The sequence below is a fragment of the Culex quinquefasciatus genome, chromosome 3, assembly GCF_015732765.1.
Source record: "Culex quinquefasciatus strain JHB chromosome 3, VPISU_Cqui_1.0_pri_paternal, whole genome shotgun sequence".
Taxonomy (NCBI): domain Eukaryota; kingdom Metazoa; phylum Arthropoda; class Insecta; order Diptera; family Culicidae; genus Culex; species Culex quinquefasciatus.
Window position 1 is genome coordinate 139,734,394 of NC_051863.1, and position 15,044 is coordinate 139,749,437.

Genomic DNA, 15,044 nt, shown 5'->3' on the forward strand with positions numbered 1-15,044 from the left:
TTTAAGGAGTTATTATAAAACGTTCAGTAGAGTCTGAACTGATATCTGAAACAGGACCACCAAATTTAATTGAAATTAGAGGAATTATTGTTGAAAATCTATTGCATCTATGTATCATGATAGTTGCATTTTATTAAAAAATAAAATTATGGTAGGTTCTAAATTTTGTATTACCTATTTTAATATACTTAAAAAATCATTAAAAATATATATAAATAACGATTGTCTTTAGGCACAAAATGATCAACCAACCTACGACCTTGCCCAGACCAAGGTATATAAACTTCTTACTAAAATATTGTGTAACCGGTTTTCAATGTTTGATGAGGCATGAAAATTAGTTTTAAAGATTTTTTTTGGTCTTGTTGGTCTTGGTAGCTTACACAGCCAAATAAAAACAATACAGTAATTATTGATTCAACAAAACTGTTGGAATAACACTCTTGTTCTCTAATAATTAAATGACATAAAAAATTAATAAAGTTTCAATTAACGTGAAGACTTCTATGATTATGATTCTTCGTTCAAAAATATAAATTTTGCGTCGCTATCAATATTTTGACAATATTACTTCAACAAGTTGTTTTCAATAGTACCCTACATGTGATGATACTTTCTCGTAACTATTATATCATCACATTTGATTTAGACCACAAATTCGTTGAATAATTCAATACAGAGCATTTAAGAAGAATGATCGATTTTCTTCTAAAATGATAACCGTTTCACCTTAACGTTAACTAATAGATGTACTTTACTGTACTGTAAATTTGGCCCGCCTTTTTTTTTTAATTTAGAGCACCTGAGTTAAATAAAGAAATATGAAACTCTTACAAGAATTAGCAAGATTTGTTAAAGTATATTTTTTTATTTTTGTTTATTTGACTAAAACTTTGTCGGTAGTGTGTTTATTACTAATGAAGCCCTTTTGCCTAATTATTTCAACTAGACAAGTCTTCATACGATTTCAACTAAAGGTACTCAATAAGTTTGTTTTCGAGTATTAGACTTTATGTTAAAGTTGTTGTTGTTGTTGATTTTATTAGGGGAACTTTTAACCCTTTATGTTAAAACACGATTGGAAATATTTTGACTTGGAAGATCAAAAATGTTTCTAGGTTTGACATAAGAAATCATTCCAAAAGTTGTTGAGAAAATGTTTCGTGTACATTGGTAGCTATTTTGTAGACAATTGGCTTATCAACAGAAATTTTCTTGCATTTATTTTAAAGATTTTGATTGTTGTAACAACAGGTTGGAGAAATAATTATTTTTTTTTGAGAATATTTACATAATTTCAAATTGTTTAGCAGTCTAGCAATTTGCATTTTTTCTAGCAAAAAGTATTTTGTAATATGTTTTGCTACAGATTATTAAAAATAAGACTTGAATTTTAGTAGAGCGAATAACTTAGATTTTAGATTTAGACTTGAATTTTTCAATTTGATTTCCTCCTCCACCAACATCTTTAAATAAAAATTGTGATTGCCTTTTTCTGACCAATTCAATTGTGTATTAAATATTTGAACAAAAAGTGTTTTTTCTAGGCCTAGTTTTTTTTAAAGTAACAGCCTTTAACTTTACTTAAAACATCAACTCGATCAGTTCCAGTTCCTAAGATATCGATTTTTTAATATTTTGATAACATTTTTGTATGGACTAGGACATGTCTCAAAGGCGGGTCTTAAAATTGTGCTGATATTGCTGATAGTTTTGTTTACAACGTTTATTTTATTTTATGAGTACAATGACCTATAGCCGCGTCATTCAATTACAAAAAAAAATGATACCCAAAAAAGTTAAAGTCATTGCTTAAATTTTGAATTTATCACAATTTAAATGAATACATACGAAGATTTTTTCCCGTTTTCGTAGTTTTCCTGTTTTTGTGCACAGCGCGTAGAAAACCCCAGTTTTTATTTCCAAAAGATCATACATATCTTGAAATCCTGTTAATTAATTCTTCCAAATTTTTAGTATGTTATGTAAAACTTCTCGACGAATCAGATGAAAATTATGACTTAGGTTTTTGGGTTCCAACGCCGTAAAAACGGCATTTTAAAGTTTTATAGGCTAGTTTATCGAAACTTCAAAGTAAAGGCTAACTAATAACCTTTCATTTGCTTTCAAGACACCTAATCGGTTGAAATGGCACGAAGTTGTGATTTTATGAAAAATGTGGTTTTTGTGAAAATAGTGTTTTGTCGTGCTGTTTTCGTGTGGAAATGCTGTATAATGAAATAATTACCAAACGATCTTTAACAATACAAATAGAGGCATGTACTAGGGTGGCCAAATCCTGGCTTACTCGGGGATTCCCTTTGAAATCAAAGATTGACCCATCACTAGACTAACTTCCAAATTTGAGCTCATTCTGACCACGGGAACCCCTCTTTCTAAGCCCGTTAAGTTAAAAATATGGTGTCTTCGGGAAAGTTTTTCCAAATTTAATGAATGTGTTAGTACCGAAATTTGGTAAGAATTGGGTAGTTATTGAGCTTTTCACAGGTAAATAACTGGAACAGATGCTTTTGTATGTATGTATGTATGTATTAGTACCCCCGTCTTGGCAGGACTTGGCCATGACCACAGTATGTTTCAACTGAGACGGTTCGGTTAGTAACCGACTTATATCTTAAAGACCTTAAAAGCTTATCATTCTCTATCCAACCATTTGTTATGAATAACTGGAACAGATGCTTTTCTCCATAAATTATGACGATTTTTTCCATTTAGGGAGGGGTTCTCGTGGTCAGATTGAGCTCAAATTTGGAAGTTAGTCTAGTGATGGGTCAATCTTTGATTTCAGAGGGTATCCCCGAGTAAGTCCGGATTAAGACCACCCTAGTACATTGTTTTCGGGAAACATAATGCTATTAAAACGAAACTAAACTTCATGAAATTAATGAAATAAAACGTATAATAATCTTGCGATAGGTTTTCGTACAATACACATTAACTTATTTGAGGAAATTCATGACCTGCCACACTTCACTCTCTAATAATACTTTTTCAAATAGCTGTAACTCTCAGCCACTTTTTCACCACCATCGAACTTCGTAGCCACCTTTTCCTCTTCCTCTTCACTAAACTTGCCCTGCTCCACATTCTTCACCTTCGCCTCAAAACCCTTATCATCGTCGGCTTCGTACTCCACCACTCGCTGCGTACCGTCCGATTCCGCAAACTTGTACTGGCCCTTCACTTGACCCCCAACTCGCTTTTCCCACTGCTCCTTCCGATCACCGGTCTTCGGGTCCCGAACTCCATAGCTAAACTCGTACCGTGGAACGGCGACCTTTTCATCCTTCTTGGGCTCCTCGTACGAATCCACCTTGAGCTTCTCCTCCGACTTGGGCGGAACTTCAGCCTTGACCGAAACGTCTGTTTTTCGGCTTTGCTGCTGCTTCTTCAGTATTTTGCTCAAAACTTCCAGCTTTTCCTCAAAGTTCTCATCAACCAGCTTCTTTTCGGGCAGGATGTGCACAGTTTTGTACCGATATTCGCTGACCTGGTGGTCCGACCGGCGAAACGAAACAACACAGTTGACGGTGATGAGGATCACCACTGCTAGTAGGTACTGCAAAAAGAAATTAATTTTATTATATTCGTTAAAAATACTTTAAACTTTCCCAAAAATTAATACCTTCATATTTCTGACAAGAACTGCTAAATCTGCTGTTGATGCTCGGAAGAGTGATGGCTGATGTCTGATGATGCTGGGCAAATTTCTACAAACTTTTATACTTGCAATGTTCATTTAAGAACACTTTTGTTTGTTTTGACCAAGAACTTCTACCGCACCTATAGAACGTGTGAAATTATGCGATGCGTGTAACGCTCATTCAATAAAGCTCATTTAACCTATGCGTTTGGGTTAATGCAATGCCAAGTTCAGTTCATCTCTCTCTGTTTCCACGTTAAAGCTGTTTGTTGTTCAAAGAGGCATCATGCGAGTTTGACCCATATTTTATCAGACAGACTTGAAAAGGTTATCTGTTTGAATGAAGCTTTCGAGGGTTTGTTGGAATTTAACAATTTAATTTTAACTCTCTACCGCCCAATTTAGTCTGGTTTAGTTTATGTTTGTTTTTGGTACTATTTTACCTATTCTACCACCTCCTATCATTACATTTTGCTTATCTTATTTGTTCATGTTTTTACAGTCAATTTTTTGCTTGTTTTTCAAATTTTCTGCTATAAAATGGCACCATTATCATTTAAATTGTAAAAAAATGCGAAGAGGCATAGTCTAGGACACTAGAAAAAATACTGCATACTTCTTTTTACTTAAAATATATGAAATGTTAGTAAGAAACACGGCCAAAGTTGACCCCTAAAAAAATACATTTTTAAAATCATTGGCAAAGTCACATAAAACAAGTTTACTATAACATTTTCTAAAATTTTTAGAGTTCTTCTTTCCAATGCTATTTAAAGATCAAAAATTGGTTGAAAAATTAATTTTGTTTTTGTTTTTGTTTTTGTTTTTGTTTTTGTTTTTGTTTTTGTTTTTGTTTTTGTTTTTGTTTTTGTTTTTGTTTTTGTTTTTGTTTTTGTTTTTGTTTTTGTTTTTGTTTTTGTTTTTGTTTTGTTTTTGTTTTTGTTTTTGTTTTTGTTTTTGTTTTTGTTTTTGTTTTTGTTTTTGTTTTTGTTTTTGTTTTTGTTTTTGTTTTTGTTTTTGTTTTTGTTTTTGTTTTTGTTTTTGTTTTTGTTTTTGTTTTTGTTTTTGTTTTTGTTTTTGTTTTGTTTTTGTTTGTTTTTGTTTTTGTTTTTGTTTTTGTTTTTGTTTTTGTTTTTGTTTTTGTTTTTGTTTTTGTTTTTGTTTTTGTTTTTGTTTTTGTTTTTGTTTTTGTTTTTGTTTTTGTTTTTTTTTTGTTTTTGTTTTTGTTTTTGTTTTTGTTTTTGTTTTTGTTTTTGTTTTTGTTTTTGTTTTTGTTTTTGTTTTTGTTTTTGTTTTTGTTTTTGTTTTTGTTTTTGTTTTTGTTTTTGTTTTTGTTTTTGTTTTTGTTTTTGTTTTGTTTTTGTTTTTGTTTTTGTTTTTGTTTTTGTTTTTGTTTTTGTTTTTGTTTTGTTTTTGTTTTTGTTTTTGTTTTTGTTTTTGTTTTTGTTTTTGTTTTTGTTTTTGTTTTTGTTTTTGTTTTTGTTTTTGTTTTTGTTTTTGTTTTTGTTTTTGTTTTTGTTTTGTTTTTGTTTTTGTTTTGTTTTTTTTTTTGTTTTTGTTTTTGTTTTTGTTTTTGTTTTTGTTTTTGTTTTTGTTTTTGTTTTTGTTTTTGTTTTTGTTTTTGTTTTTGTTTTTGTTTTTGTTTTTGTTTTTGTTTTTGTTTTTGTTTTTGTTTTTGTTTTTGTTTTTGTTTTTGTTTTTGTTTTTGTTTTTGTTTTTGTTTTTGTTTTTGTTTTGTTTTTGTTTTTGTTTTTGTTTTTGTTTTTGTTTTTGTTTTTGTTTTTGTTTTTGTTTTTGTTTTTGTTTTTGTTTTTGTTTTTGTTTTTGTTTTTGTTTTTGTTTTTGTTTTTGTTTTTGTTTTTGTTTTTGTTTTTGTTTTTGTTTTTGTTTTTGTTTTTGTTTTTGTTTTTGTTTTTGTTTTTGTTTTGTTTTTGTTTTTGTTTTTGTTTTTGTTTTTGTTTTTGTTTTTGTTTTTGTTTTTGTTTTTGTTTTTGTTTTTGTTTTTGTTTTTGTTTTTGTTTTTGTTTTTGTTTTTGTTTTTGTTTTTGTTTTTGTTTTTGTTTTTGTTTTTGTTTTTGTTTTTGTTTTTGTTTTTGTTTTTGTTTTTGTTTTTGTTTTTGTTTTTGTTTTGTTTTGTTTTGTTTTTGTTTTTGTTTTTGTTTTTGTTTTTGTTTTTGTTTTTGTTTTTGTTTTTGTTTTTGTTTTTGTTTTTGTTTTTGTTTTTGTTTTTGTTTTTGTTTTTGTTTTTGTTTTTGTTTTTGTTTTTGTTTTTGTTTTTGTTTTTGTTTAATGAAGGGTGCAGTAACAATTGTCATTCAAAGTCAGATTAAAACAACCTAGAATTTCAACATGTCTCCCGCTTTTCAGAAATTCTACAGTATCTTGCCATCTTGTCGTTTGTCGCGTTAGGAAAAGACAACTCAAACTTCAACTCTGAGCCTAAAAAATATTTTTCTTGACAGCTCATGTTGTAAGAATTTCGTTCATATTTTTCACGGCTACTCAATTAGCCACCGATCAGAAACTCATTCCACCATGCAAATGCGGCCGCGCCAAAGTGATGAATGTTTTAATCTAGCGTTAATTGAAGTTTATGCCCAACTGACGACGTGCCGATAACACGCTGAACAAATACGCCTACCAGCTCTGCGAGAGCGACGTTGCAGATTTTCTAATGAGTCGAACTTGTAAAGCCCCCCTGCTGGGTTGGTACTGACGGCAAGTATGCTGGTTGTGATAATTAAAGTCAAACCCAGTGAAGTTTTAAGTGAATACAAAGTTTAGACCACGAGTCGGTGTCGATTGCAGTACCAACTACATTCCGAGCTGCTTTAAATTTGGTTCAGTCGAGCATTGCTGCTGTGCCACCGCTGAGGAGGCAAGACGAATCTTTGCCGAGGTGGGTTCTTGATTTATGGTGCGACGATCTGTCGAAAATGGGTGGTGATGACGGTTAACACGATGGGAATTGCCACTCTTAAATCAGACTTTGAAGGATTGGCTAGAATAAGTTAAAAGGTAGTTGTGGAATGCTTGTTGTAGGTGAGAGAAATTTAAAATTTGAAGTACTGATGAAACACAAAATACTATAAAGAACGAGCAATGAAACATCTCATATATATCGAACTCACGATTCGTTCCTTCCAGACACACACAATCACATCCAATCATTAGCATAATTAGGCCCAATTTCAGGCAAAAACAAACACAACTTGTATCGCCATAAGCTACACACGACCAATCAATGCTGGCGGTATTCCTTTCACTTATCACCACGTGCCATCGTCGCTCGATATATCTCAAGCTCTTAACGGTTTAAACTAGCACACAACGGCCCAGTCCGGGTCGTTACATGCTCCAATCAACCTGATTTTGGGCCCCTTCTAGACCCATGGTAATTAGACTTGACTTCTAAGGCAGAGGACCATGCATGCAACGACTCCCGCCGGGGACAACTTGCCAATTCTAGGAGCTAGGACTTTCAAGTTAATTGAACTCTCTGCATGGACGCCGATTTACAAAGATTTTATTTCAGTTGCGATCAGATCAGTTTAGCTTCTTGTTCACCATGTTGTAGCTGGTCGCAACTCCACCGCCCTTCGACTTCACCACGCCCTCCAAATCCGCATGTTTGTGGCCCACGTTGGTCACCTTGGCGTGGAATCCCTGCTTGTCATCCGCTTCGTACTTCACGATCCGCTGGGTTCCGTCCGACTCTTCGAACATGTACACTCCCTGCACGTGATCTCCAACTCGTTTCTCCCACTGATCCTTATGGTCTCCGGTCTTGGGATCCCGCACGCCGTACGCAAACTCGTACTCCGGGTAAGAGTTGATCTCGTCCAGCAGCTCGGTCAGTTTCTTCTTCTTTTCGACGCCAACAGAGCGATCAACTTGTTGTACCAATTTTGCGCTAGAATCTTTATGAAGAATAGTATTTTCATAGCGTAAAATTTGTTTTTCCTCACTGATTGAGGAACTCTGTACCATTGCCAGTGCCAACGCCAAAATCAACGCAAGTTTCAACATTCTTGAACAAGTTGTGCGATCCCTTCGAGCGCTAGCAAACTGATAATAATTCTTCACCCTAAAGCAAGTGCATTTATACAACCAATTGGTTCTGACCATTCTTGGCCGAACGGCTACCAATCAATTAATGCCGAAGACCAAGTTTGAACTCGGAATGAATGAGAGCGAAACCCCGCCAGCCGCGAGGAACTTTAGTGTCCATCAGAACGATGGGAAATTGTCGGAAATGGTGAACTAGAATGGAGTGCTAACGAGTGCATTCGGCGAATGTTCTTGGTGGAATGGCTTCCAATTGCATTCTAACATAGATAATATAGAAAAAAAAGCCACTTACTCAAAAAGCAAAAAAAGCAAAGCAATCCACTTTAACGACCCCCGGGTCTTTTGTTGGCTCTGTTGCAAGTTTCTGCTCATTTCTAGGCGTCCGAAGGTTATGTGTGGTGAGTCACTCAAAACCTCTTTTTACGCAAATGGACCGACGTTTTACTTCCCCATCCGATAGAAGGCGTGATCAGGCAAATTTCGTCTCGAAAAATGCCACCGGGTCCGTCTGGGATTGAACCCAGGCCATACTGGGGTTTATAGGCTACCACGCTAACCACTAAACCACCGGACCCGGCACTTACTCACATTTATGTAAATTGATTTGAGCTTTAGTTCCCTGGATACCAGAAAATCTTTCAAACAAGATGTTAAATGCAATTTTATTTTTGAAAATATCTATTAACCACTGAAAAGACAGAATCTCAAAGCAGGATTTCCAGATTTCCGTGGTTCTTTATGTCATGTTTATCCAAATTCACAAATTACATCCATAAAACTGCCGGGTGCGATGGTGTAGTGGTTGGCGTGGTAGCCTCTCATTCCAGTAAGGCCTAGGTTCAATCCCTGACGGTTTTAAAGTTTTTAAGTTTTTAAGCTTTTAAGTTTTTAAGTTTTTTTAGTTTTTAAGTATTTAAGTATTTAAGTTTTTAAGTTTTTAAGTTTTTAAGTTTTTAAGTTTTTAAGTTTTTAAGTTTTTAAGTTTTTAAATTTTTAAGTTTTTAAGTTTTTAAGTTTTTAAGTTTTTAAGTTTTTAAGTTTTTAAGTTTTTAAGTATTTAAGTTTTTATGTTTTTAAGTTTTTAAGTTTTTAAGTTTTTAAGTTTTTAAGTTTTTAAGTTTTTAAGTTTTTAAGTTTTTAAGTTTTTAAGTTTTTAAGTTTTTAAGTTTTTAAGTTTTTAAGTTTTTAAGTTTTTAAGTTTTTAAGTTTTAAGTTTTTAAGTTTTAAGTTTTAAGTTTTTAAGTTTTTAAGTTTTAAGTTTTTAAGTTTTTAAGTTTTTAAGTTTTAAGTTTTTAAGTTTTTAAGTTTTTAAGTTTTTAAGTTTTTAAGTTTTTAAGTTTTAAGTTTTTAAGTTTTAAGTTTTTAAGTTTTTAAGTTTTTAAGTTTTTAAGTTTTTAAGTTTTTAAGTTTTTAAGTTTTTAAGTTTTTAAGTTTTTAAGTTTTTAAGTTTTTAAGTTTTTAAGTTTTTAAGTTTTTAAGTTTTTAAGTTTTTAAGTTTTTAAGTTTTTAAGTTTTTAAGTTTTTAAGTTTTTAAGTTTTTAAGTTTTAAGTTTTTAAGTTTTTAAGTTTTTAAGTTTTAAGTTTTTAAGTTTTTAAGTTTTTAAGTTTTAAGTTTTTAAGTTTTTAAGTTTTAAGTTTTTAAGTTTTTAAGTTTTTAAGTTTTTAAGTTTTTAAGTTTTTAAGTTTTTAAGTTTTTAAGTTTTTAAGTTTTTAAGTTTTTAAGTTTTTAAGTTTTTAAGTTTTTAAGTTTTTAAGTTTTTAAGTTTTTAAGTTTTAAGTTTTAAGTTTTTAAGTTTTTAAGTTTTTAAGTTTTTAAGTTTTTAAGTTTTTAAGTTTTTAAGTTTTTAAGTTTTAAGTTTTTATGTTTTTAAGTTTTTAAGTTTTTAAGTTTTTAAGTTTTTAAGTTTTTAAGTTTTTAAGTTTTTAAGTTTTTAAGTTTTTAAGTTTTTAAGTTTTTAAGTTTTTAAGTTTTTAAGTTTTTAAGTTTTTAAGTTTTTAAGTTTTTAAGTTTTTAAGTTTTTAAGTTTTTAAGTTTTTAAGTTTTCATGTGTTTTTTTGTTTTTTTTTTTTTGAGTTTTTAAGGCTATTTTCTGTTTGTCTGTTTTTCTGTTGTTCTGTTTTTTCTGTTTTTCTGTTTTTCTGTTTTTCTGTTTTTCTGTTTTTCTGTTTTTCTGTTTTTCTGTTTTTCTGTTTTTCTGTTTTTCTGTTTTTCTGTTTTTCTGTTTTTCTGTTTTTCTGTTTTTCTGTTTTTCTGTTTTTCTGTTTTTCTGTTTTTCTGTTTTTCTGTTTTTCTGTTTTTTTGTTTTTCTGTTTTTCCGTTTTTCTGTTTTTCTGTTTTTCTGTTTTTCTGTGTTTCTGTTTTTCTGTTTTCTTTTGTTTTTCTTTTTCTGATTCCGTGTTTCTGTTTTTTTTCTCTGAGTCTGTTTTCTAGTTTTTCTGTTTTTTTAATTATTCTATTATTTTTTATTCTCTACTGTCTGTTAACTTGTTTTTAATTTTAATTTTTTTCTCTTTGTCTGTCTTTCTCTAATATTCTGTTCTGATGTTTGTACTCTGTTTTCTGCTGAAATATTTTTCAGTGGTTTTCTTTCTTATTTTTTATTTTGTATTAAATATTTTTTGTTTTTTTTTTCTTAATTTTTTCTTGTTTTCCGTTTTAATGTTTTTCTCTTTGCTTTTTTTTCTTTGTATTTTGTTAATTTTTTTATTGTTTCCTCTTTGTATCCTTTGTCTTTTATTATGTGTTTGCATTTTACTTTGTTTTCTTGTTTTCTGATTTTTGTCTTATGTTTTGTTCTGTTTTTTGTTATTTTGATATTTTTCTGCGTTTCTGTTTTTATTTATTTCTGTTTATTTATGGTTTTGTGTCTTCTGATACTTTAGTTTCTGTGTTTTTTTTAATTTGTTTAATGTAAATGATTTCAGATCTGATGTTCAATTTCAGTATCTTACGAATCATTATTTTTTTTGTCTCATGTTTGAACTTATGACATATGATCTAATTGATGCCTTCAAGAAAAAAAAAATGACGGTCTACCAGCAAAACACATGTCGAACATCAAGTTCACCAAGCCTAATTTCTCCTCCACTCAAACCAGCTAATCAACCATGACTAGCAAACCGACTTTGCGCCCCCGTTCTACACTGTTCAGAACAAGTCCCACTTAATTTACCTACTCGGTCATGACCAGTCCGTGCGGGTCCTTTCAGATCTAGGCCAACAACAGGTGCCCACCGCGGCTGCTCTCATTCTTCATTCGTTGGAGTCGCTTCTTCAGTTGATTGGCTCAGTCGGACGGTGAACAAGGAAGCCGGCGCACACACGCGGATCAATCGTGTAATAATTATGGCTATAAAAAGTTTGCGCAACCGTTGGAAGGGTATCAGTATCGATTGGTTTGCTGTGTTGTCTGTTTCGTTGCTTTCAGGAATTGATTTGAGCGAGTTTGGGAGGGTGCGTCATTGAATCGGTTGGTGAAAGGGAAACCCCGAAAAAGAACGACATGTTTAAGGTATTAGCGAGATCTTGTTTTGGGGGGAAATTTGATTACTCATTATGAATTTATTTTTAGTTGACAGTGATGGTAGCCGTCTTAGTTCTGCTGAGTTCGGTGGAGGCTCAGCGTAGGAGGAACACCACGTTGGCATCAACTACAACGACCTCCGAGCTGACAACAATCGCCGATGTCACCAAACCCGCTCCAGAGTCGTCAACAGCACCCTCCACCATCCTGAAATTCGTGGACGCCCTGCGTCAAGCCCTCGAACGCAGACGTGCCGAACGTCAACAGCGCATCGAGGAACGGCGCGCCAACGCTCTGAAGGACCTCGGTAACCTCAGCGATCGTCAGCGGGAGTACGAACTGCAACGTGCGGAACGTAAACAAACCCTCGAAGAAGAGCGCGTGGCCCGCCGTCGTGAAATGGACGCTCGCCGAGCCGGTCGACTGCCCTCCCGGGAGCTGGACCGCGTCAATCGGCTGCGTCAGCTAAGACTGCTAGCGGAGGCCGTCACCAACGAAGTCAGCCCGGACGAGAACGAAGTGGACGGAAGCATCCGGTCCGGCGACGTCGTTCGGCGCATCGTGCTGATTGAGGAAGCCAACGGTAACGTGCGGCTCGTTGATCTTGACTCCGACGAAGGTCGCAAGCTGCTGTCGCGGGTAACGGCAGCCGTAGAGAGTAGCGGGGCTGAAGAGGTGAAGCCGGCAGATGACCAGCAGGCAGACGCGAACAAGCTCAAGCTGAAGCTGGGACAGTTGTAAAAATTAGTGCGTAAAAGAGTTTTGTAGAGCAATTATCTAGTAGTAATTTATTGAGCTGAACTTAGGAAAGGTTGTACATAAACGAATAAATTATTTAAATTAGCATTAGAGTTTTGGGAGGTTGGCACCGGATGACACCACTAATTCATCTCCATAAAAAGGTGGTCGCGATGACCTTGGCACGTTGTTATGCAAATTTGCTGACACGATTTCGAGGCGGAATTGGGCGCCGAAGATGACTCTGTGAGCTATTTAAAGCTAATTAAACACTGTGTCGTGAGCCAGCAGTAAATGACATCGTGAGTTCAAGAGCTGACATCCTGTTTGTTTGATTTTATTTTGCTTGTTTATTTGCTTCATAAGTTGTACCAATCAAAATTAGCGATCATAGTAATTTTCTTTACGGTTTCGTCAGGCAAAGCAATTTGGCTTCCAAAAATTTAACCCTCTACCGTCCAATTAGGGCGACGGGATTTGAATTTCCCGGGATACGGAAATATATTTTTGAAATCCCAGGAATTTTTTGAAAAAGGCATAAAATCTATGTTTTTTAATATATTTGTTATGTTTTAAAAACATAAAATCATAGAATTAGCTCAATAATATTAATTGTTGATAATCTACACTTAAATCTAAACAAGAACGATAGTTTGAAAATATGTAGCTTAGAAGAAATTAGAATATGATCTTTTTGCCTTTCTTACTAAAGAAAGGTATAGGTTTTACTTTAAGCCAGGACGTCATTTCCATCTTCGTAAATATGTCGATTCAGCATGAATTTTAATCGGAAAAATCGTCAAAAAATCACACTGCATCGATTTTCGACGCTCTATCGATTCACCTTGACAGAACTCGTCTATCTCACACCCTCGAATTTTGAGAAAATAAATTCCGTGGAGGTCGAGTGATGTTCGTATGTGGTAAAATTTTGCAAAATTTTGTGTCGCGCCGTTCTCAGCTCCCATATATCCGATTTCGATTCTTCTAAATGCAGATGAAAGCTAGTGTGCTGAACCTGGGCGAGTTGCCGCGAAAATTTCGAAATATCCATCTGTTTTCGGATGCGGCCAGACTTTTCAACAAAATACACAATTTTTCAAATGAAAATATGGTCAAATTTTTTCATTTTCATGTCTTTTATTTATCTCAAAAATTGCATTTTTCGAGCCCTACAACCTCCCAAATTTTCATCCAGATTCATAATATGGTTCTGGAGTTAGAGCCGTTTGATTGACCTACCATAAGAAAAAAAATCCCTAAAAAAAGGTAAAAGCCCACCTTGACCTTCGTCAACATTTTTCATTTCTGATTTTATTCAAAATTTCTTGCTACATTCATAGTACAGACCATGAGTGAGCATCTGAAACAAATTCGACATCGATCGGCAATCCCGATCAATTTTTAGAACGATTTACTTTTTGCCTTTCTTACTAAAGTAAGGTATAGGTTTTACTTTAAGCCAGGACGTCATTTCCATCTTCGTAAATATGTCGATTCAGCATGAATTTTAATCGGAAAAATCGTCAAAAAATCACACTGCATCGATTTTTGACGCTTCGTCGCCAAGTCGACAAGTTGTCAAGTTGAGCTTCGAATACTGGCGCGAGAATGCTGGCGCATATATTTGCTGGCTCGACTTATACTCGTTTGTAGTAGCTTGTCTACCGATGTTTCCTACAACATGTAAGATATCGTAGCTTTTCGGTTTCTTTTGCCCTGTTTGTTTTTGCATAACTGTCCAATGTTTATTTAAAAACTTTTGTGACATATGACATTCATCCGGCTACAATCTATTTGTTTTCCTTGGGCTCCGAAAATCGCCTAAAAGTAGACTCAATTTTTTCGTGATTTCGTAAGTTTATTTAACAGGGTTCATTGGATTCCAATAGGAGCTTTCTAAGCTTTTCATCGTTTATATCGTTTTCAAAGTTTTCAATGCTGGCGACGCCAATGGCTTTCTACCTAAGGTACTCGTGATTGAGTGTGTAGTGGTGCGGTTGTAAAAATAGCTATCTCTGACTCTGTCACATTCGTAGAAGCTGAATGGCTATCTTCCCTGCACCGTGCGGCACACGCGGTTCACTTATACCTCGGTTTTTCTTTGCGCCTACCGCGGTGTGCGTTGTCACTGGCGCATGTGAAGCTTGCTATGCTCGCGTTTGTCATAAACGCTTGTTTGATTAAGAATATGTACGATTAAAAATATTCTTTTGGTGAAAATGGCGTTTTATGTTTCTTTTGGAAATCTTATCATTTATAATACTTTGCTTTCATCATAAGACTTTCTTCTTCTTCTAAACAAAGTCAATGTTATGAATTGTAAGAAGCTCTACCATCGTTATATTCTTTAGTAAGAAAGGCTCTATCTCACCCCAGGTGGGATTAAATCGGGTTTTTGTTCTTTGTTGTGCTTTGGATTTTAAATGAACTACAATGTTTTATCCAATATGATTCAAATTAAATAAGTATTTTATAAATATACAAGCCTTACCCGACAAACTTTGTCCTGCCCTTTTTAGGTTTTCTGACGTTTCTTGCTTGTTTGCTTATTCAGCCTCCTGTGATCAAAATTTGATTTTACGCAACTTTTCTCATACAATCTGCAGATGCTCCTGAATCGGTCCCAGAGTGGCCAAAGTGTCAATTAGTTAGCGTAAGAACCTTCCTTGGGCTTATACGAATCCAAGGCAACAAAAAGCACCTCGATCCGACGCTCCGTATTGAACTGATTCGCGTTCGAACAAAACCGTCGAAATTTTTTATATATCTTGACTTTTTTTTGATAAGGTCCTATAAACAAATGTAAACATTGAGTGTATCCCGCTTACTCCGATGGACTTTGACATAAGGTGTGAAAGGGATACACTCAATGTTTACATTTGTTTATAGGACCTTATCAAAAAAAAGTCAAGATATATAGATTAGCTCAAAATCAAAGGCTCTCTAATTTGGCTTGGAAATGAGTAATGATAACAGTATAACCGATTTCAGCCTCTCTCTATGTTTTGTGTCTTTTTTTATTTGGATGATACTTTGACCATCGA

The 15,044-nt window shown here is 33.6% G+C and overlaps 2 protein-coding genes across 2 annotated transcripts; one reads left to right on the forward strand and one right to left on the reverse strand.

Moving 5' to 3' along the window:
- Positions 1 to 2,998: 2,998 nt before the first annotated feature.
- On the reverse strand, positions 2,999 to 3,700 carry LOC6046518. The gene is made up of 2 exons (XM_001863664.2): positions 3,647 to 3,700; positions 2,999 to 3,580 (listed from the first exon to the last, which is right to left on the reverse strand). Exons 1-2 carry the CDS (start codon positions 3,650 to 3,652, stop codon positions 2,999 to 3,001), a joined length of 588 nt encoding a protein of 195 aa, XP_001863699.2. The 5' UTR covers positions 3,653 to 3,700.
- Positions 3,701 to 11,316: 7,616 nt separating this feature from the next.
- LOC6046520 lies at positions 11,317 to 12,000 on the forward strand. The gene has a single exon (XM_001863666.2). The coding sequence runs from the start codon at positions 11,317 to 11,319 to the stop codon at positions 11,998 to 12,000; it is 684 nt and encodes a 227-aa protein (XP_001863701.2).
- Positions 12,001 to 15,044: the final 3,044 nt, after the last annotated feature.